The sequence below is a fragment of the Schistocerca nitens genome, chromosome 3 (genome assembly GCF_023898315.1).
Source record: "Schistocerca nitens isolate TAMUIC-IGC-003100 chromosome 3, iqSchNite1.1, whole genome shotgun sequence".
In the NCBI taxonomy this organism is placed as follows: Eukaryota; Metazoa; Arthropoda; class Insecta; order Orthoptera; family Acrididae; genus Schistocerca; species Schistocerca nitens.
In genome coordinates, this window is record NC_064616.1 from 51,350,332 (window position 1) to 51,376,430 (window position 26,099).

Below are 26,099 nucleotides of genomic sequence, written 5' to 3' on the forward strand. Positions count from 1 at the left end.
CACAACCTTACAACAGGCTACAGCAGTCCACTCACCCCACCGCCGACCCACACCGAACCCAGGGTTATTGTGCGGCTCGGCCCCCAGTGTATCCCCCGGGAACGTCTCACAGCAGACGAGGGTAGCTCCAAATGTTTGCGTGGTAGAGGAATTATGGTGTACGCGTTCGTGGAGACAGTGTTTGCGCAGCAATCGCTGACATAGTGTAACTGAGGAGGAATAAGGGGAACCAGCCCGCATTCGCCGAAGCAGATGGAAAACCGCTTTAAAAACCATCCACAGACTGGCTGGCACACCGGACCTCGATATTAATCCGCCGGGTGGATACGTGCCGGGGACCGGCACGCCTTCCCGCCCAGAAATCAGTGCGTTAGATCGCACGGCTAACCGGGCGGCCAAGCGAAAGGTTTACTCTTCCACTTCTACAGCTACTTGCGGTGCTTATGTGTGTAAGACTATCACGCTAACTCTGTCAAGCTACAAACTGTGATCTTAGACAAAACATTTCATCTGACTCAGTTGTCTTCTTAAAGAGCTCTGACGTGCGGCTTAAATGTGTCTCTATAAGGTTTTGTTTCAAAATCACATCTACATACATACTCTACAAATCCTCATACATCGCACAGTGTACGGTATCTTGCATCACTAATAGTCATTCCCTTTCCTATTCCAGTCAGAAATAGTACGATGGGATGACGATTCTGTTCGAATCTCGATTTGTACTATCTTCACAGTCCTTACAATACACGTAAATGTCATGTGTCTTTTTTGGTTTTCAGTATAAACGATAAAGTGCTCTGACCGATGATTTTAGATCTCATCTCTCGTAGCACAGTCGTTTAACATAGTTGAGTCATTAGATTTCGTGTGAAAACATTTCACACCATCAAATCAGAATACTTTAGCGAAGGGAAAATGAGTGTATGCTTCCATATAAGTCCTTATTTCTTCTGTATTTGAGTTCCTTACGTGCGATGTAAAACGTTCTGCTACCTGTCATATCTGTATGTTCTGTAACTTTCGCATTAACGTTTCACGAAAAGAACGTCCACACACCTCTGAATTACTTCGATGTGAAGTGTTCATCTGATTACCTTGTTAGAAAGTCCATCGTGTTATATTTACATGACAGTAAGTGTAGAAATTGTTGTTATGAACGTCACGTTTGCCGAGAACTTTCATTACAAAAAATATTAACAAATTGTCGTATCGTTGCGAACACCGAAAAAGGTCGTTTTTCGGGCTTTTGACATTGATGTGGCTGGACAGTGTACTACGTCCTCCATAATGGAGTCTCTACGACCGTCAAACACCGATATGTTTATATAAGGGTAAACCAAAGAGTTTCTGTTTGAGGCCCTCGGTGCAGCTTATATGCAATGTTGCGCGAACCTCATACCGTTATATTCGAATCGACACGCAGGCAAGGGCATTTCTGCCGTCCCGACGCGCGTGCGGTAAATACGGAAACGTGAATTTGGCGACGTTATTACCAAATGTGTCCATACAGGACCAACGTGCTGTTATTCTTTCTTGGCAGCTAAAGGCAAATCACCGTTAGACATCCACCGCAGAACGATGAATGTGTATGGGGCTGCATGTCTGTCGGAAACTGTTGTGGTATGGTGCGCCAAGTTTCAAGCGACAATGGGTGCTGCTGCTTTACGTAAACACGCTTCCACATCGTAAATGTCGTAACACAGAAGTTACGCCCACTCAAGTGGGGGACACTCGAGCACTCAAGTTGTAGTCCTAATCTCTCCCCGTGCGATTATCACACCTCTGGTCCTTTAAAAAAAGGGTCGAAGTGTGGACAATTCCTGTCGGCCGAGGATGTGCAGCAGGCAGTTACGGACTTCTTCACACGCCAGGACACGGTGTTAACCAAACTGGTAGCTTCTGTCTGGTGCTTTGGTGGGATGATTCCATCGGTGCTCACAGCGATTTTGCCTGATTGGCATACCGATTCTGGATTGTATGGGCTTTGAACGGAAAACCTTTAGATCGCCCTCATAGAAGCCTCTTGCGTGAACGATTTCTTAAACGTGAGATTTAAAATTTGGGCTTTCCTTTTGCCGTCTTCTCTTGCTACACCAGACTGGTCAATGGCTGACTGCATAAAAACCTTCGACCCGCTTTGCGATTTTACCTAGGACCAGCATTTTCTCGGGTTGAGGGCAAGATCTTTTGCCAAGGTATGACGGTGGTAGTTGTATGCATCGCGCATCTATCTCTTTACAAACGAACGAAATTCTACTAACTTTTGCTTGCCATAATTTGCGCGTTCATTTTTGAACCGTGAGTGCAACTGTCTCCGCTTCCTCAGCAATTTCCAAGTTTTTATTGAACCATGGCGAATCTTTCCCGTTCTTGATACACTTACTCAGCACATAATTCTGAGGGTGTGATTTACATTCCGTTTCAACTTTGCCCATAATTATTCTACGTCCATTTAACTGGACCTAAATTATGTCAATTCATTTTCTAATTGAGATTGTAATAACTAATTATCTGCTTTTTCTAGTGAAATTCTCTTCTAGCCTTCCTGATAGCTTTATTAACTTTAGTAAGCATTGTCGCTATGATGACATCATGATCACTAATCCCTGTCTCTGTACTGACACCGTCGATAAGGTTAGTTCTCTTTGAAGCTACAAGTTCTAAAATATTTCCATTGTGTGTGGACTGTAGAACTAGCTGCTCAAGTCAGTTTTCGGGAAACGAGTTCAAAAGCAGTTCATAAGACTGCCTGTTCGTACAACCCACAACGAATCCATAGACGTCCCAGTCTATACTCGGTAGGTTTAAGTCACCTCCAACTAATACTCCACGATCTGGGTTTTTCCGTGCTGCTGAGCGTAGAGTTTCTTTGAATGATTCAAAAACTATCACCAGGGAATCGAAGGGCCAGTAAAAGCATCCATGATTAATTTGAGTTCACCTAGACCTGTTACACGCGGCCAGATAACTTCACAGTCAGACTCAGTTTCAACCTCGATAGACATAACGTTTTTGCCGACTGCAATGAACACTCCCCCTCCTACAGCGTCTAACCTGTCTTTTCAATGTATGGTCCATGCCTTGTTAAATATTTTGGAGATTTTTACTTCGGGTTAGCCAGCTCTCGGTTCCAAGAACAATCTGACCGCGACAAATTTCCTGGAGGGCAGGAAGATCAAGAACGTTCTTACAAATACTTATGCAATTTACTGTTAAATTTTTGACAGGCGAAGTGTCCTTAGTGTGTATGCGGCCTGATTTAACTCTGCATATTGACCCCCATGTGCACTCCATAAGTACTTTGCTACCCAAGTAGCAGACCAGTGCTACAATCCCCCCCCCCCTCCCGCCCCCACCCTCCATAATGGAGGTCGAGAAATCTGCAGCCAGAATCGATAAACCCGTTGGATGAGAGCCTCCACTCGACACCAACTCAAAGGATCCTTTTCAGGTCTGGAAACGATGCTGCAAATAGTGAGCGCTACCTGCAGAGCCTGTGCAACGCCAGCAATCTTCACCACTTCCACCAGCCACTCGTTTGGACTGAGGATGACCTCAGAGCCCAAGTGACAGATGTCCCTGGTGCAGATGTCAGCCACAAATACAGACGACTGCACCCTGCACGCTTGACAGCTGCCGGCAGGACCTCCTCCACATCTCTGATGAGGCCCCCTGCAGGTACACTGAGTGCACATTGGATTTCTTTCCGGGCCTGGATGCTATTTTCCTAAGGAGCTCCATAATGGATCTGTCATTGGAGTTCCCAATAACTAGCAAACCTCTCCCACCATGTGCCTGCTCGTCAGATCCGGCTAAACGAGCGGCCACCTGTCCACTCACAGGGTCGGTGGGTGAGGTCAGACCTTACACACTGACTCTCCACGTTGAGCGATCAGAATGCGTTACCACCCGCCACTTGCCCTGTGGTGGTGGCAGACCAACTACACTGGGTGCCCTTCAAGATGCCTCGGCAGCAAAACCTGTGGGCGAAACAAGCGTCAGATTCTCCGTCACTGCTACACGCCGAGGCAGCAACCTAGAGACAGCTGACCGTAGCCGAAAGCATTTTCAGCTGTTCGCAGACTGTGGCCAACTCCACCTGTGCCCGCACACAGCATGCACTCATCCTATCTGTCCTACTACTACTAACTTACAGATTAACTATAAAAACGCACACAGAAAGCTACATATGGAACTTTATACCTTCCTGGCGAGTCACAAACGGAGGCTGACGCCTTACTCAACTGTGTAACTAGCCATTAAAAAAAAATGATATCTGTGCTACTAATTGCAAGAATCTCCACTTCGCAGTTTCTAAAACGCGAGAATACAGCTCTCAAATTCAAAGATATGTAAGGAAGTTAAGACTGAAACTACGTATAAAATGTGGTGTCATTGCCAGACACCACACTTGCTAGGTGGTAGCTTAAATCGGCCGCGGTCCATTAGTACATGTCGGACCCGCGTGTCGCCACTGTGTGATCGCAGACCGAGCGCCACCACACGGCAGGTCTCGAGAGACGTACGAGAACTCGCCCCAGTTGTACGACGACGTTGCTAGCGACTATACGGACGAAGCCATTTCTCTCATTTGCCGAGAGACAGTTAGAATAGCCTTCAGCTAAGTTAATGGCTACGACTTAGCAAGGCGCCATTAGCCTTAAATAGCTTGTATATAAAGAGTCACTTGTATCGCCACAATCTCCAGATGTCTCATCAAGAACGATGTATACAAGGATGTATTAAAAGTTAAGTATATTCCAAAGATACGTATTTTCTTTATCACATTCATTAAGTCTCCTGTTTCAGACCTCACTCCATCCTTCGTGAGTTAGCGCGTGCATCTTGGCCGCCTCTTTCAATTAGTGTGCGTAGTGTTGGCAAGTCTGCCGACACTACATAAAACACAGCTAAATAGGTAACTTACCCCCTCTACAGGTCCTTCCTGTAACTTGCCCCTCCTCTGTTTACATAGCCCCTCTTCCCACATCACATCAGTCGTTCTGTGTTCTTTCAGGACGTCTGAGATGTATGTTTATGTACTAGGGTATTTCAGAAAGTAAAGATACACCGTACGCCAGAGGAACAGAAGAGTTTTGGCGAGCAAGTGGCAACACTGGTGTTAACCTTGAACCGTTAGCTTTCTCCTCGCGGTCGTTCGGCAGTTGAACGTTGCTTCTGGTTGGAGTAGGTTGTGTTTAAAATGGCTGCCCCGATTCAGAATCCCGCCAAAAGCGAAGTGCGCTCCGTTATATGTTTTCTTCATGCAAAAGGTCAGAGACCAGCGGATATTCACAAAGAAATTGTTTCTGTTTTTGGGAACATTATGAATCGACAAAATGTAACGAAATGGTGTAGTCATTTCTCTGAAGGTAGGACCGATGTTCATGACGAACAAAGAACAGGTCGGCCATCTGTGATCTCTGATGCCCTTCTTCGGAGAACAGAGGACGCAATTCGTGCGAATAGACGTCTCACATTGAAAGAATTGCATCAGATCGTACCGGATGTGTCAATGACAACTCTTTATGACGTTGTGACTATCAAGTTAGGGTACAGGAAATTGAGTGCGCGCTGGGTTCCAAAACTGTTAACGGAAGAACACAAAAGGAAAAGGATGGGCTATGCACTCGACTTCCTCACACGCTATGCCGAAGAAGGTGATGAGTTCCTTGATCACATTGTGACAGGTGACGAGACGTGAGTTTATCTCCATACACCTGAATCCGAGCAACAATCAATGCAATGGCGCCATTCGAATTCACCAAAAGCCAAGAAATGCAAAACGTCGATTTCAGCGAAGAAAATCATAGCTTCTGTTTTTTGGGACAGACAAGGTATTCTTCTGTTGGAATTTATTCCTCCTGGAACGACAATTAATGCTGCTGCATACTGCCAGACTTTGAAACGTCTTCGAAGGGCAATTCAAAACAAACGCAGGGGAATGCTGACAAGTGGAGTCCCCTTGCTTCATGACAATGCTCGGCCTCAAACAGCACTCGTAACCAAAGCACTACTCAAACAATTCAAATGGGATGTATTGGACCATCTGCCATACAGCGCTCACCGACTTCCATGTCTTCCGTTAACTGAAGTCACATCATGGTGGAAAATCATTCCACGACGACGGAGAGATCGAAGATACAGTTTAAATGTGGTTCCGACAACAGGCGGCAACCTTCTATGACTGGGATACAAAAGCTCGTTCACTGACTTAACAAATGTTTGGATAACGGGGGTGATTATGTCAAAAAATAACAAATAATCCAGTTAATAAGATGTAACTGATATTTTCTAAATAAATGTCCTACTTAAGGACTGCGAGCCATTGTATCTTTACTTTTCGAAATGCCCTCGTAACATATATCTATTTCTTATATTACACAACATTATTTACACTGTTCAGTCACATTAATGTGACCACCTGTCAGACGCCTGAATAACCATCATTTGCGGCACGGACCGCTGACAGACGTGTAAGACGAGAGCCGATGATGTTCTGACAGCGATGCGCAGCCATGCTGACTCCAGTGCTGTGGCCAGTTACGCCAGGTTTCTTTTTGAGGACCCATGGCGAGAAGAGCCCAATCGATGTATCCCACAGATCCTCGATTGGGTTTTAAATACGGGGGCCTGGGCGGCTAGGGTAGTACGGTACACCCATACTTGTGCTCTTCGTACCGTGCACGTACACCGTCAGCTGTGTGACACGTTACATTGTCCTGCCTTCCAGAATGACGAGATAACCTAGGGAATGTGACGAAAAAACTGCTTTTCTGAACAATTATTTTTACGCAACGATAGAGCAATTCTCAGGGAACTGCAAGTATTACCCAAAACTGCTTCTCACAAAAGGAAAACTAACTATCGAAGGTGTTTTAAAACATAGTTCCTCAGCACCAGTCCTCTCGCTAGCGACACTTGCTTCATCCACCTCCTGTACACGCATTTAAAATCTACCGAATTAAAATGTTTGCACAGCACTTAGGCCTAATGTTTTTAGATCAATTGATTGATTGACTCCTTACTTCTGAAAATCATGGCTTTTGTTTTTTGGTACAGACAAGGCATTCTTCTGTTGGAATTTATGCCTCCTGGAACGATAATTAATGCTGCTACATATTGCCAGACTTTGAAACGTTTTCGAAGGGCAATTCAAAACAAACGCAGGGGAATGCTGACAATGCCTTGTGTCTGGCCACTGCCGCCTACAATAACAATACAGTATAGGCCCTACAGCAGTATAGTGGCTATTACATAGTTGCTTTTGTGCTGTCAATTAGTTCGCTTATTGTTGCGAAGTGAATAACGAACCAGTTTCTGATCTATTGGAGGGACTACCTATAACTCAGAGAACTGTGCGCGTTTCGTCACAGGGTTATTCGGTAAGCGTAATAGCGTTACGGAGATGTTTAGCGAACTCAAGTGGCAGACTCTGCAAGAGAGGCGCTCTGCATCGCGGTGTAGCTTGCTCGCCAGGTTTCGAGAGGGTGCGTTTCTGGATGAGGTATCGAATATATTGCTTCCCCCTACTTATACCTCCCGAGGAGATCACGAATGTAGAATTAGAGAGATTCGAGCGCGCACGGAGGATTTCCGCAGTCGTTCTTCCCGCGAACCATACGCGACTGGAACAGGAAAGGGAGTAATGACAGCACCACGTAAAGTGCCCTCCGCCACACACCGTTGGGTGGCTTGCGGAGTATAAATGTAGATGTAGAAGGCATTTTCACGCTTAAATATGCTTAAATATAAGTATGTGTGACGTTTATGTCTCAATTTTATTATCACAGATGCAGGGTACAAAGTACAAAATGTGTGTAGTGGGTGGTTTATGTGAGAAAGGTGATGTTGACACATTTGTTTCAGAATCAGTAAACCCCACAACAGTTTCTCATATGTTACAAATAATTTGATTACGTGACCAAAACACAGTTGACTCCTTTTGTTCTTACCCTTCAGATAATTAAATTTTACTCCTCAGGGGGTGGGAACCACTGCTCTGGGCAGTCAGTCGCTCAACAGTTGCACATGTATACGCACGTGCACATCTTTGCAGCTCTCATTCACCGCTGCCATCTTTTGCCCGTGGTGCACCACAGTTGCATCGATGCCGGTTTTTGATAGTTTTTTTGTCTTTATTTGTTTCGATTCACCCCAGACGGGGGGCGGGCGTTTTCGGTAGTGTCATTTTTCCATGTACGGTATACTTGAACCACGGCGGCACACGAACAGTTTGCAGACTTAGTCGTTTCGGAAATGCTTCCACTCTTGGCCCCAGAACCAATGATAATGCCCTTTTGAACGTCAGATACATCGCTCCGTTTCCACATTACAAAGACTGCACTGTTCCCTAACTAGTTGGTCTGATGGGTATGGATACCCCGGTAGTCGAAGGATAGGATCGACTTCTGTCATCCCTGGCTTCTGTCTGATGAGAGTGGTAACGAACTGATGGGATTAAGTGTCGTGAATCAGTGGTCAGCTTGGATTTCTAAGGTATGGATTGTCCTGGGAATGGGATATGGTCGGATTTCGGCGTCTTCTTGGCTTCCTGCGCCCCAACGTGCCGATGACGTTGTGGCTCAGTGAACTCGCATGACCACGCTATGCGGCCAGTGTCGTCGTTCCCGGCGTCTTGTGGTGAGAATCGGATGGCTGTTGGCTGCTGTGAAGCAGCCTTCTTCAGATTTTCGTCGGAAGTCGGGGCTGCCTTCGGCTTGGTGGCTGCCTCAACCTTTTGGGAGGCGGCCAATTCGAGCAACCCTTCCAGGTCCTTGGAGATCCTCACCGCCAGCTTCTTCTTGGGCGGCGGTGGGACTGGATCTGGCTCCGATTGCGTAGTGTCCATGTTCTCTGTGGTCTCCCGCCCCGAGGGGTGGTGGTGGGGGGGGGGGGGGGGGACCGCAAGGCTTTCGTGGCAGAAGCCACTTCAGCCCGCAGCCGCTGGATTTCCCTGTGCACCGCGGCCAGTTCGTCTCGTAGTGCGGTCCTCTCTGCCGCGAATGCAGCTTTGGGGTCCGCTATTGCGTCTTCTGTGGCCGCACGGAGCTTGTTGTGCGGCACAGCGTCGTCGTGGCGGCGTCTATCTGGGGGCGGAGGGTCCCCCTGGTGCTGCTGCTCTGTTCCTGCCGCAGGTGCTGGCCCACGGCCGGAACGGTTTCGTCGTCTCTTCTTCCTCTTCTTGTTGCCTCCGTGACCCCAGTTATCGATGTAACTGCAGCCACGAAAACTCGCGACGTGCTTTCCTCCACAATTTGCGCACTTCGGTGCTACGTCATGCGGCTTTGTGCAGTCGCGGGTGTCGTGCGGCTCCGCGCACTTCATGCACACCGCTTGGTTGCGCCGGCAGTATTTAGCCACATGGCCAATCTGCTGGCAGCGGAATCACTGCACATCTCTTCGTGGTTTGCCGCCACCGAAACCGAGCGCCTCAGTGACGAGACGCTCCATTAAGGCGGCCACAATGCGGCGGCCCGGCCTCCCATCTCTTCTGGGCGGCATCTGGGCAGCAACAGCGGTGGCAGCAACAGCAGCAAGCGCTCCGCTCTAGTCAGCGTCTCTCCACACAGGGGCACAATGTTCCCTAGAGCGCCCAGTACGTTTCATATACCCTCCACTGCAAGTGCTGCCATCTGCCGTCTGTGAGTTGTTATTGCACGCTGACGTCGAACATCGTTGGTGGTCACATTAATGTAAGTGGACCGTGTATTTGATTACGTCTGCTATTGACGATAACCGTTGCTACTTCCTCTCTACATATCTACATGTAATTCCGTTGCAGCTTTTTTCATGTATATTGTTTGGTTACCATTGGAGGGCCTTTGGGGCCGAAACCGATCTTGATAATGAAAATTGATATAAAAGTGTAATTGTTTTTTTTATTCCAAATCAATACTTTAGTTGTGGAACCTGCATTACTGTGCTGCATAATCTGGGCAAAAAACTGACACTCTTCGGTTAATCAAAATATCCACGGGTGTACTGCCGGTCTACAGTGTCCAACGGGCACAATATTTCGGCGATCATACATGTCGCCATCATCAGGTGAACTGACGGACTGAGCTCCTGTGAACGTGCCGGCACGGAGATCCGTACACTATGGCTGCTCAGGGGGAACTGGGTTCGGTCGCGGCGGCGGCCGATTTAAATACCCTCCGCCCGCGGCGCGCTCACTCCGCCGTCCGCGCCCCGCGCCACGGTCGCGCGGCGGAACAGATTGCGACGGCGTCTGAGATGACGTCGGTGTGATAGCTCTGTCCGCCGTGGTCGTCACAACTATACATTTGCTCGATTTACTCTTGATTAACCCAATCGCTGGTTCCCAAGCCTTGCTAAGATTATAGCCACAGTCACGGTTTATGAGGTCGTCATTGGTACGAATTTCGATGGCCTCTCTAACAACGCTGTCCCAGTATCTCGACGTCTGTACCAGAATCCTCGTGCGTTCATACTCCATAGCGTAATTTTCCGACAAACAATGTTCAGCGACCGCCGACTTGCTCGGATACATCAGTCGAGTGTGCCTCTGGTGTTCACGGCATCGATCCTCGACGGTACGCATCGTCTGACCAATATACGACTTGCCACATTGACACGGAATCTGGTACACGCCGGCCTTCCTCAAACCGAGGTCATCTTTGGCGCTCCCCACCAGTGCACGAGTTTTATTCGGAGGACACAACACAGTTCCGACCCGGTGTTTCTTAAAAATGCGGGCGATTTTCCCCGAGAGTGCGCCTGTATATGGGATAAACGCAGTGCCTACCTCCTCCCTCGTGATTTCATCCATCTCCACAGGTGGTGCTGTAGTGGGTGGGCGGAGAGCACGTTGAATCTGCCACTCTGAGTGCCCATTTTTTCGAAATACAGTTCTCAGATGTTCCAATTCCGGGGGTAGACTCTCTGCGTCAGAGATAGTGCGCGCCCTATGTACTAGAGTTTTAGGCACCCCATTCCTCTGTGAAGGGTGGTGGCAGCTGTCTGCGTGCAAATACAGATCAGTGTGCGTTGTCTTCCGATACACCCCATGGCATAGGGTGCCGTCAGGCCTTCTCTTGACCAAGACGTCAAGGAAAGGTAGTTTACCCTCCGTTTCAGACTCCATAGTGAATTTGATGTTGGGGTGTATGGAGTTTAGATGTGTAAGGAAGTCAAGGAGTTTATCCATACCATGTGGCCAGATGACGAACGTGTCGTCCACGTAACGGAAAAAGCAGGAATGGGGTGCTTAAAACTCTAGTACATAGGGCGCGCACTATCTTGTAGCCTGCGCCAAAAAAAATTATCCCCTTTACATCATTCATACATATACCATGAAGATGGACCATGCCGTATATACTCCTCACAGCATTAGATATTTACCTGCAGCCGACGATCACAAGTCATCCAGAACACCCTCAGTGAACCGAAGTCGCTCTCAGAGCTGTTCTACAAAGTCGGGCTCGTTTCCTGTCGGCACAAACACGTTACTGATTCTGTTCCGAACCTGATTCCTTGCTTGCTCGCTTTTCTACACACATCTCCAGGCTTAAGGATTACATAAACACACGTATTTTCGCATGGTTCACCATAATATTAGACCATTTTCGCGGTACTTCTCGATATGAAGCACTAGGCAGCATCCTACTGACCGCTAGCGCAACATAGTTCCCAACATATAGACTGGAAATTATTTCTCTACAAACCCCAAACTTTAGCAAGGTGCAGCACGCTGTAAACCACTGACTAACTAGAAATTCGTCACGTCTGCGAAGACATTTACGCGGCAACTCGAAACAAATAGAAGAAACTGATATTTCCACTCTCGAATACCGATGTCGGTGAGGTAGTAGATTCCAAATCATCCCTATAATTTAGAAGGTGTACTAAAGTGTTTCTCATGTCTAGAGAATCAGCAAACGTGTCTTCCACACGCTAAATGCACACACCACAATCGGTCTTCCCTCAACTAAATAAAGGCGCGAAAACGATCCAGCACAAATGCACCTCCATATTCAATCTTATCAAATTTCCACTCAATCACGGAAGCTATCAAACACATACTACGCATTAATTCGGTCGTCTAGAGGACAACATGGTTAATTCATCTACATTCCTACACTCCAACAGGCATCTTCAGTCTCACAGCTGCTATCGGTTACAGGAAACGTGAATCACCCCCACAAAGATCACCTGCGGTGCAAGCTGAGCACTCACAGGTAGAATGTTTTTCATCCTAAGAAATCGGTCACATGTATATTTTATCCCTGTACTTACAACTAAATGTTACGATAGCTGTCTCAGTTGAATGACATTCGACAATGAACGAAGTATCGGAAATACACTCTTGACAGCTGTGGCTCTGGAAATAGAAGTATCACTACCATTCTTCCACAGTTCTCCACGTCAAATCCATACATTCCTTGTGGCTGGTCATAGTCATTTCCTTTGCACATGTCGGAACACAGACACATACCTTATATGCCTGATTCTCAATGTGAACCACGGGTGGACATGTCTCATAAGTTTTTCTTGCATGTCCTGGAAAGAGAGACGTAATCGGCCAGATGTTAAAAAAACATGATCCCAGCAACTACTGCAAGTTACTGTCACAAGCGGTCATTGCTCTACAGGAGCACACAAGCATCCATGTTAAAAGCTATACTGGCTTTATAAATCGAGGTACGACATTACCTCTGAATGAGGTGGTTTTTCTATCCCGACAAATATCGAGACGGTGATCGCTGAAGTGTTTATTATCAGACCAGCAGTCCGCTTACACGTGACCCACGACGCAACCTCGTGATGCAATCGCTGAATTTTGGAAGTTATTCGGCTAAGGAACGTGATATGAAATAAATGTTTGCGACGCCCTCACGCCGCTAGATATTTATCCAGTATGTGTAACATAATCTGTCTCGATAGCATGTCAGAGGTTCTGCTATATATCCACTGAGTTATGGGCGATAACTGATTGAGAAGGATCAGAAACAGTAGTAAATCGTATACTTATTGAGGTCGTAAGAAATGTACACTAGCTTTTCAGATCTCTAGTGTTACGTTATCCGCTAGAAATGCTGTCTGCGATTTGGAATCAAGTCCTTCCATTCAACCACATACCTGCGCTGGATCACAGCCACAAGTGAGTCATATTTCTGGCATTCTCATATCTTGCAACGAGTCACCGTCCTCGAACTGTCTGCTAAAGTAAAATTACAACCTGGTTTTAGTCAGTCCCTACGCATGTTTCTACTGCTTCCATTTCTACAGCTTTGCCCATGCGATCATTCCATTTTTAATTGGAACTGATCAGAAGTCGGAGAAAACCATATCCACCACCTTCTGCAACCCATGCAGAAACAGAGCGACCTGAGTTAGTGCGACAGGAGCATGTTTTGACCATTCGGTGGAAATGCGCGCATTGTGGTGTGTCCCCAAACTACATACAAGTTCTACAGATCCACGTCCATTCGAATCTATCAGCCCAACATGCTATCATCATTATTCTCTAGCCAAAAAAAGAGAAAAATTAAGAGCTATAGAATCTCCACTAACTTCATCCGATATAGAACTCACCTAGGCACCATTGCTCACGCGATGAAGCAAAGCTGCAGTGGGGCTCCAGCGCAGAGAGGGAGATTTCGCAGTGCTTCCCAGAAGAGCGCAGCGTTCAGCCCTCCAAGCATTCCTAACGGTATATCCAGTCCCTCACCGAATTCACACCTCTAACTGTTGCTGCTACTACCGCCTCTGTGTCACGATCCTATTAAATATACAGGCACTGTAGAGGCGACTTTAAACTTTGATCACCTATACTCTAGGCGAATGGTCGTATCCCACAGACTATACCAAGTCGCTGGTCTTCTTTAGTTGTTTGAAACACTATTTTCTAATACGCTTTTGTACAATGCAGAACATTTCTTTTTTCTGCCATGAATTAGAGGCCTGTGCCAGGTTCCATAAGACGCTCTTATCCACAGCCTCTCACAGAAAACCAGACAGTACATAATGTAAATCATTTTGTTACTGCAGCCACAATCACATGACACACACGGTGGATGATTTTAAATAAAAGAGAGTTACAACATAAGGAAACTAGAACAGTTTGGCTGCGTTGTCAAGAGTTTCCAAACTGATGTCCGAAAGTGACTGACAACCTCCACATTTAAACTCATCTGTCACAGTGACAGAATAGATGTTGGCACTACGTTCCGTTTCGACTGATTCCTCATATTGCACTCATGTACGCGATCGCTGTTTCACTGCTAGCATCCCCCAGAAGGGGTCACCCATCCACAAAACTCTCTCACCAATTCAAACAAGCGATGTCAGTTAATCATTACGTGGTAACCAACAGCGCACCAATGCATGGATGGGGCGGAAAAGACACCGCCGATTTACTGTAATAATAAGCATCACAGTTGATAGCACGTACAATTTTAGCAATTTTACAGTAACTTCAACACTGGCCAATGATGTAACAGCATGTTTCCCCAATTTCAGTATTATAGCTAAACCACCCCTTCTCCACTTTGTGAGTATCATTACAAACGTGGATAGATGACTGTGCAGTACGTACATTCAGTGTTAGTTGTCGAACACAAAAATTATCAAAGTGTACCAGACAACACTCCACATATTTCCAACACCCCAAGCTTAGTGCATAATTTATGTGCTGATGACAGTCACAGAGCATTCTCGCTGTCTTAGGGTAAAATTAGATGGTGAAAGGCCCTCTTGCACTGCCATTGACCATCCCACCCTGCAGCACCACTACCGATTTAATCTGCATGCGCCCAGAAATAGGCTGTTACATTCCATGTCCCCGAATGAATGGAGCTTACTGAGTGGCTATGAGCACTATGGGACTTCACTTCTGAGGTCATCAGTCGCCTAGAACTTAGAACTAATTAAACCTAACTAACCTAAGGACATCACACACATCCATGCCTGAGGCAGGATTCGAACCTGCGACCACAGCGGTCGCTCGGTTCCAGACTGTAGCGCCTAGAACCGCAAGGCCACTCCGGCCGGCGCTTACTGAGTCCTCGCCCATCCAATTGCACAAGATTTCTCGAGATGCGCCGATGTCGAGGAGCTTAGCACTCCTTATCGATGTATAGTAACAGATTTCAAAGTGTCGTGCTGTAATAGCAGATGGTTAAGAAGAACAAGAAATGAATGATTTGTATGCGCGATGGCGCCCCAGACGCATTTTTACGTAAATCAACGAAGCTATCTACTCTAAAGTATTGTTCTTGAGTCTAGGGTCGGTACCTGGAAGGTTCAAATGGCTCTGAGCACTATGAGACTTCACTTCTGAGGTTATCAGTCGCCTAGAACTTAGAACTAATTTAACCTAACTAACCTAAGGACATCACACACATCCAGGCCCGAGGTAGGATTTGAACCTGCGACCGTAGCGGTCGCGCGGTTCCAGGCTGTAGCGCCTAGAACCGCTCGGCCACCCTGGCCGGCACCTGGAAGGTATTAGTAAGAGAGAACATAAACACACACACTCCTAAGGCTAGAACGTTCTGCACTTAAAATGGGCTATAATGTTAGATGGCCTGCACTTTCGATCTATCACTCATATGGAATGTAGTGCTGTTAATATTCCAGTGTAAGAAATATATTCCAAGCACATGAGGTACATCCTTCTTCCAGGTTTCTCAACGATAAACCTGGCTATGTGTGATACATGCAAAATATAACTATCCAGAGATGTATAACGTCCACTGTTCACATCTGATCATGGTTCAGAAATTATAAGATGCATGCATCAAGTCTATATTAAATGATTGTTAGTAGCGGGGGGATAATTCCTGCAAGAAACCAGACAAATGCATAGCAGCAGCGTCCGACATGTAAACATTACAAGTCATTCCATCACTAACTCTGTAAACAGCACATCTGTCAGGCAAATGTGTACACAGGGATTGCAGCGCCTCACAAGCACCCATCGCTAACTTAGTTATGACGCTGAAGTCTCGATTTTACACCCAAGATGCGACAGGGGGGAATTTTACTGTAGCATGAAGGCTCGGGAAAGGTGACACGTTTCGCACTGGGTGCAGCCATCTTGTTTAATCAACTGACGTGATGACAGAGCGTTCTGGTGGCTGTGATAGGAGCTAAACACAGTTGAACTTGGAGCCATTTTTGTTAGGTAAACGAAATGTATGATCTTCCGCCAAAATTCAAACTCCCTACCAAAATCGGGCATCTTGAATGAGGCCCTCTGCTGGTGGCGATGTGTACTAACCCAGTTGGACTCCGGACCTCGTGGCGAACACACGCGCATGATATGAATAATAATAAATAATAAATTATAATAAATAATAATAAATGATCATAAATGATAATAAATAATAATAAATAACTGGAGCAGCTGAGACCTGTTGGAGTGTATCGATCTGTAAGAGATAACTTTGGTGTCCTCTAGACGACTGAATAGCGAAGTAATACTATGTGCTGGGCAGCTTTGGTGATCAAGTCAGAATTCAAGATGATGATTGATTTGGGTTGGAGTGTTATTCGATGGGATGTAGATTGTTCGGCTGACTACTTCTGCAAATTTGCTTCCTTTATTTAGTCGAGTGAAGATCGATTGTGGTGTGTTGGATACACGCTTGTCTGTTCTCTAGACCTGAGACAGAACTTAATTGACGTGTAAATTATAGCCAAGATATCGAATATGTTACATAACTGAGACCGGTGTTCGAGAGTGGAAATATCATTTTGCGTATGTTTGTTTCTAGTTAGTCAGTGGTTTACAGCATGCTGCACATAGATGAAGTTCAGCGTTTGTAGAGAATTAATTTTAAGTCTATATCTTGGGAATTATGATGAACTAGTGATCGGTAGGGTGTAGCCTAGTGCATGATATTGAGAAGTACAACTAAAATCGTGTAATATTATGCAGAAAGTACATGTGTTCTTGCAGTCTATGAGTCTGAGGTTGTTTGTAGAAAAGCGAACAGACAAGGAAGGAGAGACAGTAAAGCGTTTGTGCTGAGGGGGGGACGATACTGAATTTGTAAAAAGAGTTCCGAGGGTGGCTTGGGTCTGCTGATGTAAGAGGGAAGATTAGCTCTGAGTGTCGGGTCTGTAGAGAGAAAGAGCAGGTTGACGGTGCTTTCCTAGGATTGGAGAGCATTGGGGTGTATAGACGCTGTAGGAATAGGAAATTTTTTTTCGCATGCTGTAGAGATATACTGGATACGTGCACTGTTTTGTGTCAAATGTGTATATACTGTATTGTAAAATTTATGTGGTTTACATTGTGTAGCGTTTGTATATATTGCATTGTAAAGTTAATACTGTTTATGTTATGTGATGAGTAGAGAGGAAGTCGTAAGGACGGTAGAGATTTTTCCAGAGTGACAGGGGTCAAGAGAGTGTATTTCCGTTACTTAGCTCATTGTCGAATGCCAATCAGTTGAGACCGTGATCGTAACATTTAACTGTAAGTATAATGACATCAACGGCTTCGGTATTCGAGAGTGCGAATATCATTTTTTGGTCTGTTTGTTTCTAGTTACTCAGTGGTTTACAGGATGCTTCAAATGGTTCAAATGGCTCTGAGCACTATGGGACTTAACATCTGAGGTCATCAGTCCCCTAGAACTTAGAACTACTTAAACCTAACTAAACTAAGGACAGCACACACATCCATGCCCGAGGCAGGATTCGAACCTGCGACCGTAGCGGTCGCGCGGTTCCAGACTGTAGCGCCTAGAACCGCTCGGCCACTCCGGCCGGCTACAGGATGCTGTACTTCGAAAATGTTTGGTGTGTTCTTGTAGTCTATGAGTCTGGAGAAAGCGAGAAGGCAAGGAAGAAGAGAAAGTAACGCATTTGTATTGAGGGGAAACGATCGCCGAAATTGTGGAACAATTCTGTGAGGGACTTCTGTCCGTTGATGTAGAAGGTCTGATTACCGCTGAGTTTCACGTGTGTAGAAAGAAAGAGCAGGTTCACAGCGCTTCTTTAGGAATGGAGAGCATTGGGGCATATAGTCGGCATTGTAAAGTTACTGTGGCTTACATTGTGTAGGGTTTGTGTATAATGGATTGTAAAGTTAGTATCGCTTATATTATGGGATGAGTAGAGAGGATGACCGTGTGTGTGTGTGGGTGTAAATTGAGGGGGCTGTGGGGGTAATTTAGCGATCTCTGTAAAAGTAAGCACAGAAAGAAAAGCAGGATGGTACTTCGATAACGGGTCCTTAGGAAATTAGGCCTGTAAATTCGATAAGAAGGAATAAGAATGATTAATCGGTTGTTCTGGGATATAGGAGGGTTGAGAACATTTAAGTATGTTGAGAGCTGGAAGGGTAGGAGGTTAGGAGCGCATTCAGTATTATTTTCGTGAACAAATTCTGTTATGGTAAGAATTTGAATTTTCAAATAAGCTGAGAAAACACGAAAGCGAGCGTTAACTATTTCTGTGGGACACTATACAATTTCGGAGAGGTTGACTGGGCTCTTTTTTTTTTTTTTTTTTTACATAGTATGATGATCGTTTTAGATTGTGAGGGGAGGGCAGCACTGGGATGTGTGCGGACGGTGTGTGTGTGAACTCGCTCTGGGCTATTCTAACAGGCGTGAAGGTGGAGATGTGTCGCAAATAGGCCGGCAAGCAATGGAATGTGGCCTTAACATGTGAGTTGGACCTCACTGAGTTAGGACAGTGACAGACACGCGCACGGCCTGGCTTGGATAGTCATGTTCGGCGTCTAGGTGATATGAATTTCTCAGGTGTTAGGTCTGAATGCAGCTATCAAGTCATGTTTGAGGGGTCGAACAGAGACCTTTGAGCGAATTGAGAGCTGTCGGACGTGTGACTGAGTGTGGGACAGGTTCATTGCGCGCGTCTGTTGAGTTATTTTGCTATGCGTTATTTGGACAGATTACGAGTACTGATGGTGTTTACAGTTATGTCTACTGCATTATTTAGGAGCAGTTTGATATTGTGCACTGAAATTAGGAGCTGTTTGCGTGTCTGCCGACTGTGCAGCATGACACCAGGTACATCAGGGCCAGTGTTTTTTGTACGAGAATGATAGATATACTTGATGACTAAATAAAATGTATGTTTAGTATTTGTGGGACGATATAGAATATGAGAGAGTTCGAGTTGGTTATTATTTTTTCTACTTGGAGGTTTTGTTAGATCGAATTGTTGAGGCAAATAGCTATGAGAGCGCGAGGGATGTGATTGCAGCATATCTCCGTCTCTCAGTGGTTAGCTACAGGTGGGGCGAGCATGTTCTCGGCTTAGGTACTTGGGGTGTGCTCTGGCCATGCCCTAGATCATGTGGATTGAATAACAGTATTCGGGTCATAGTTTAGCTAGAATATTTACAGAGGAGTATGTCCGACGCGAGTATAAAGATCCAGGCTGTGACATGGGTGGTTTCGCACTCGTGGTGTGTGAGAGAGGCAAAGGCGACGATTATGAATCATCACAGGTGACTTAGGTTAGTGGCTTCGTTTGCCACAATTTTCTTGTGTTGGTAGTGAAACACGAACTGACCATCAGAATTCAAACTTGGCTTATTTGTATAAACAAAATGTGACATAGGTTAATGTAGGTTAGTGCACGTTAGTAAACGGCAGTACACAGTAGTACATGTTAGCCAATGAACATGGGTCGGTAAGGGGACGTGGTGGTCGGTAGGGACTTTAACTATTTCATTCCAAGTCCAGGTGGGCGTGGCACTGGCGAAAATTGTTTCCAAGTCTAGGTGGACGTGGCGCTTTTCCGCACCAGAGAGGTTAATTAATTGATCAATTTAATTAAGTAGTCATGCGAACTTTGTTACATTCACTTGCGGAGGTACTAAGCTTTTAGTGTGTCACGTGATAGAACTTTCCAAACATCTCGGGCGGTTGTGCGAGGTAGGTATCGGCAGATTCGGACCTGTTCAGAAAAATAAATTTGGGGTGGAACATATCCTTTGTCCGGCACGTGGTCGACAGGTTCCATCCTGTCCAGCGTTAAGTGCTCGCGGCCACGCTCTGCGAAAACATGTTTACGTAGGTGGACTCTGCGGCACCGGCGGGGAAGCGTGCACCGGCCCGGCAACCGGACCCCAGCCGCCTGGGAGCAGCCGCGGGCTAACGGTGATCGGGGAAGCCTCCTCTACACGCGGCGATATGAACTAAGTCAGTCGGAGCGTGGACCTCGTGCCGAGTACACAGGGTGTTGCTGCGATCTCGAGGATGTGTACTAACTCTGTTGGAGAACAAGTGATGACGGTACTGTTTGAAGTAAAGACTTCAGTCCTTTTCCCACGAATTCACAGGAGGTGACTTACGTTAGTAAAAGCGCACTTTATTACTATTTGACACGATTTTCATAGCTTAGGAGCGAAACAATAAATGAGGGCGAAAAATTCAAACTTCGTAGGATGAGGTGGACTTAGGTTAGTGCACATGGCCCAGTTGGTCTCTTTTTTTTCGTAGGTGTGACAGATTATCGTGTTTGAATTTGAATTTGTGAGAGATTTTTTGTTATGAAAGTAAGGGAATTGGCTTTCTTGCCGCAAAAATCGACCATCTTGAATAAATAATAATAAATGCTAATAAATAATAGTAAATGATAATAATAATAGCCGGCCGGTGTGGCCGTGCGGTTCTAGGCGCTTCAGTCTGGAACCGCGTGACCGCTACGGTCGCAGGTTCGAATCCTGCCTCGGGCATGTATGTGTGTGATGTCCTTAGGTTAGTTAGGTTTAAGTAGTTCTAAGTCTAGGGGACTGATGACCACAGATGTTAAGTCCCATAGTGCTCAGAGCCATTTTAATAATAATAAATAGAAGTAGGGTTTTCCAGAGATTATGGAGTGTGAATTTGAACATGGCGCGATTTTCTATGTTAGTGGAGGTAGGCCAATAATAATAAATAATAATAAATGATAATAAATAATAAATGATAATAAATGATGAATGATAATGAATAATAATAAAGACAAGTATGGTTTTGCAGCCATTATCGTTTTGGAATATGAATTTGGGGTGAATTTTCTCGTGGAGGTAGGCCAATGATAATAAATGATAATAAATAAGAATAAATGATAATGAATGATAATAAATGATAATGAATGTTTATAAATGATAATGAATAATAATAAAGAAAAATAAGGTTTTGCATGCATTATCCTGTTGGAATTTGATTTTTGCAACTATTTTTTCTGGAGGCTTAGGTTAGTGGACATAGCCCAGTTGGTCTATTTTCCCCCCAAAATTTAAAATTCCTGCCATTTTTTCTGGAGGTTAGCTTAGTGGACTTAACACAATTGGCCTTTTTCCCCACCAAAATCCGCCATATTGGATGACGTCATGCACTGTTGCCAACTCTACATGCCGCCATCTTGGATGACGTCATCGCCGCCATCTTGAATAAATTTGGCAACAGTGCAGAGTACATTTTTTCATATAGATCAATGTGTCACACTCTTACTACCCAATAGAGAGAACCCAAAAGTTGGCGCCCCTCAGTATGGGTTGAATCACACCTTGGGTTAGGTATCTGGAGGATTGGGGAAGGGCTGGGGAGGCCATAGGGGAGAGATGGGGCATTATGGGACACTATTCATCTGGTTCATCCACAGAGGCTTGTCTGACATGGGAAGTGCTGCCAATAACTGCGCTATCACTGGCATACCCCTCAGCTTCCTGTGAACAGGCAAGCCTCTCTGCCCTTGAGGACAGAGCTTCTACAAGGTGGTGCTGCACTCATAAAAATGCCATTCCCCTACACACCTTTATCTGTATCATTTTGATGGTTATGTATTGACTTGTCACTTTGTATGTCAGAGGGGTGGAGGAGGTTGACAAATCTAGGGAATAATGCATGACACCATAGAAGGGAATCAGGTAGTGGGAGGATGGATGAGGAAGGAGGAGGGGGGAAAGGGAGAAGGAAGGGTTGGGCAGGTGGTGGGGTGTGAATCTGGCAACAATGCACACTTTGCTCAAGCACACTCAGCCCCATTACTCTCCACGACCTTCTCAAGTGCACTGGAAACACAATTGTGCTATTAAGCATCATTAACTCTATGAGGGTTGACTGATAAATCTGGTAAATGTCATCCAGAAAATATAAAATAAATCACCAGTCCTGACACAAGAGATTCTTTTAATAGGTATATTGAAAGTTTCAAAAGAACAAGACCTGAAGTTGTTGCTTGTCTATGTGATGTGATTAGTGGGATGTGTGTAGTTACTAAACATTTTTAGTCAAAGATTTCAGCACCCATGCAGATTGAACCCAATCTTGCTAGACATATGATTTTGTCACTTAGTAAACCATTGAATATATTCACGATATGCCTCCGGTGCTGCAGTATCACAAAGGAGTGTGCACCAAGTAGCAGATATTTTGGTCAATGAATCTCTTTACACTTGATGAAAAGATAAGGATGGGATGAGTATTGCAACTGCTGGCTTTTCATTAAAAATGGATGTGGAGCATTTCAACATAAAATCTGGTAATGTTGCAGCCGAATTTGCAGGTTGTTTGAGAAAATTCTTCACTGTGAACTAGACTTAACCAGGATCATTAAAATGCTAAGCTCACCACTAACTAAAATCAAGGGCAAACGATAGTTATCAAAGGACGTGCAGGCCATTTTATCATGACAAGGTAATTATCCTCATTTGTTGTGTTCCCAGAGTGTTAATCCTGATAGATCACTCAGACAAAGACAGTATCACAGTTGGCATCTATTGGCTCTCCAGGATGTGCCCTTTAACAAGGATAGCATGCCAAGCAAAACAGCAATAGTCATGAGGCTGAATGTGCACCATTTTGTATTTGAACTCAGTCCTCATTCACCTTGATCTATTGATTTAGTTTCAAATGATTTCCTCTTATATCCTAAGTTAAAATTTTCTGTATATTCTTGTATGCCCATAGAGGGCTGCAGCAACACAGCCAAAATGTAGGCTATTCTAGTATTTTAGTAGTTTTAGTATATAGTAAGATTTAGTATACCCAGTAGGATTTTGATGAAACTGACACTGCCTATGGAAGCCTGCACATTTATATGTACACCACTCACGTCAGCAAACTCCATCAATACTTATTTTATCATTATGAGCAATTACATACATCATGCATAGAGTCCTTAGAAAATTCATAAGGATAGCTGCACATAAATTATCAATTATTAGCCAGATTAACTTATAATTGATATTGTATATTTTTGTAAGCATATTTTTTTTAAATCTTACCTTTTCAATGGTTCAAATTTTTCTCGGAGCCTCGTATCCCGATCCTTATCAGGAGTGGTCAGCAGTCTCCTGCGCTCAGCAGCAGCAAATTTAATTTCATCTCTCAGTTGCTCTTTAAGGCTTCGCATATAACTTGGCAGCTGAAATAAAGTACCATACACATAACCTCTAGAAGATAACAAATTATGTTCAAAATTATTTGAATACATTTGTTAGTTCCTGCACATATTGTGTTTGTTTGTTTATTTAGTCATTGTCACAGTAAAGATCTGTGAACACAGCAGTTGAGAGTCCAACATTTCACCATCACACATAATGTTCAAGAGTTGACCAATGTTTACCAGAATGACAGCGACATAGACTAAAAACCTTAACATTAACAACAACAGAAACTGAAAAACACCTACAAGTAGACTGCTAATTTTTATATGAAATAGAGATGGTGGGAAAAGCTTTCTGGTGAAAATATTATGAGATGATTAGTTAACAGCTCTTCTGCTGAAAATTAAGTTAAGGAACTACAAGACCGAATTAGTAAAAGTCACTTATGGAGTGTTCTCATAACAAGTTTTGTTGTACCGAAAGCTAGGCATGTGCACCTGGCCCACAGATGCCAGGGTAGTTCTTTAATATTCTGGGTGACTGACTATTATAGGCAGAAATGAAAAAGCCAAATAGAGGACAATTAAATAAGCAAATAATCCCAATAAACATTGGTTTGGAAACCAATGGTTTCCCTGATACAATGTGGGCCAACAAACAAGTGCAGTCATGCCAATGTTACAACACTGTTAATATATAAATTCTGCTTCTACTTCGAAACACAGTGAGTGAGGCATAAGTTACAAAGTGAAAAACTTCCCTCATTCAATTTTATCATTGTTCCAGATACCTAAGTAGTGTTAAATATTATTTTGACAAGTGTATCAGTTGTGTTTTGCCAATACCATGCCTTTCCAGGTCCCTCAACTTGAACCCACAGGACTGTTGTAGGTCAGGATGTTGAAAGATTTGGTGTATTTCAGCCCAGTTGATAGCGTCAATAAACTCTGGTAATACATTGTGCATCATTATTTATACTCTCAGAACATGCCTGGTATTTTTTAACATTTATGGATATTAGTGAGGAGACATGCTGAAGCCTGCCTTCACATGAATGGTGGTTTTTAACTTGTTAGTCATTAAGTATATATTTTCAGTTTGGGTTCTTGAGGACTCTGTTATAAGGTATGCACATACTCAGTCATAATCCACTGTATTGGAGAAGTATTGGTTTCGACATACGTGTATCAGAATTATTTACTTGCTTCCTTGTCCTCTACTTACCCCTTTTATTTGTACCTCTAATAGTATAGACCCTATAAATGTCATAGGAAAGTTCCTGTAGAATGTAAATACCGTTGGCTTACAAGGGACCACTCACCAAAAATCAGAAAAGTATTGAGTTGTCAACAGGCACACACAAAAGAAAGAAAACCTGCTAGCTTCCAGAGTTATCCTTTGATGAGCTACACACACACACACACACACACACACACACACACACACACACACACACACACACACACTCACTCTTCTATATTTTACTCTAGCTTGTCAAATGATAACCCCAAAAGCTACCAAGTTTTCTTTTTTGTGTGTTTGTGTATCAACAACTAAGCAGTTCTGCTTTTTGGTGAGAGGTCTCCTTTAATACACTGTTATTTACGTAGTACAGATCCTGAACCTTATGAAATGTGATCATGCCTTTTCCAATATAGACAATGACTAAAGTAGTTAATAAGCTGGAAAGCAGTGAGTCCTTGATATTACAGTCAAAGTACAGTAACAGGCATAGAAAATGTCTGTTACAAATGTGATCAGTCTGCCTCATACCAGAGCCAATTCATTTTAGTAGTGCACTAGTACTATACCATAATATCTTCAAATTTTCCACCAACAGTCATATAGCATCAGACAAACCCTGTACTTATTAATGCTGCATTATATCATTTTTCCAGTTTCTCCTTGGCACCATAGTTCTGGGCTTATACTGACGCTATTCATGTACATCATCTGGAACCCAAACTATCTGTTGGGAGATGGTTTATGAGAGATCTCTCTGTGCCTCCTTGGAAAGTGTCACACAGTTCTGTGGTATTCTGAGAGCCATAATTCTTAAGTGGTAGTTACTGGTTTGTATTATTAACAGATGGAAACCACTATGAGAAATGTATTCAGTATCTTACGTGACATGATGCCCATGTTTTGATTACAGCATTACAGTACATGGTAACTTATAGACACCGTCTCTTGGTTACATGCTTTTCTGCCACAAAGTATTGATATCCTATGACTACAACATCAGTGAGTCACTTTTGTAATTGGTCAGCTCATACAGTTACCTGGGTGTAACACTTTGTAGGTATATGAAATGGAATGATCACATAGACTCAGTTGTGGGTAAAGCAGGTGTTAGACTTCAGTTTATTGGTAGAATACTGGGGAAGTGCAATCATTTTGCAAAGGAGATTGTTTACAAATTACTCACTGGTTATAGAATATTGCTGAAGTGTGTGGAACCCATACTAGATAGGACTAACAGGGGATGTTGAATGTATGTAGAGAAGGGCAGTACAAATGGTCACAGTTTTTTTTATCTGTGGGAGAGTGTCAGAGATACTGAAGTGGAAGGCTCTTCAAGATAGATGTAAACTATCCTGAAAAAGTCTATTAACACAGTTACAAGAATCAGCTTTAAATGATGGCTCTAGGAATATACTACAATGCCTTCGTATCACTCATGAAGGGATTGTAAAGATGTTTGTTGTTGTGGTCTTCAGTCCTGAGACTGGTTTGATGCAGCTCTCCATGCTACTCTATCCTGTGCAAGCTT

At 44.3% G+C, this 26,099-nt stretch overlaps 1 protein-coding gene across 1 annotated transcript in view; it reads right to left on the reverse strand.

Annotated features, from left to right (window-relative positions):
* The window catches only part of LOC126249066 (histone-lysine N-methyltransferase 2D-like), a gene marked incomplete at its 5' end in the record, with an annotated part of 205,371 nt that overhangs the window by 104,293 nt on the left and 74,979 nt on the right, over positions 1–26,099 (reverse strand). The window contains one exon of the mRNA XM_049950717.1: positions 23,225–23,364. Within this exon, the coding sequence (XP_049806674.1) occupies positions 23,225–23,364 (140 nt within the window). The remainder of the gene's footprint in view (positions 1–23,224; positions 23,365–26,099) is intronic.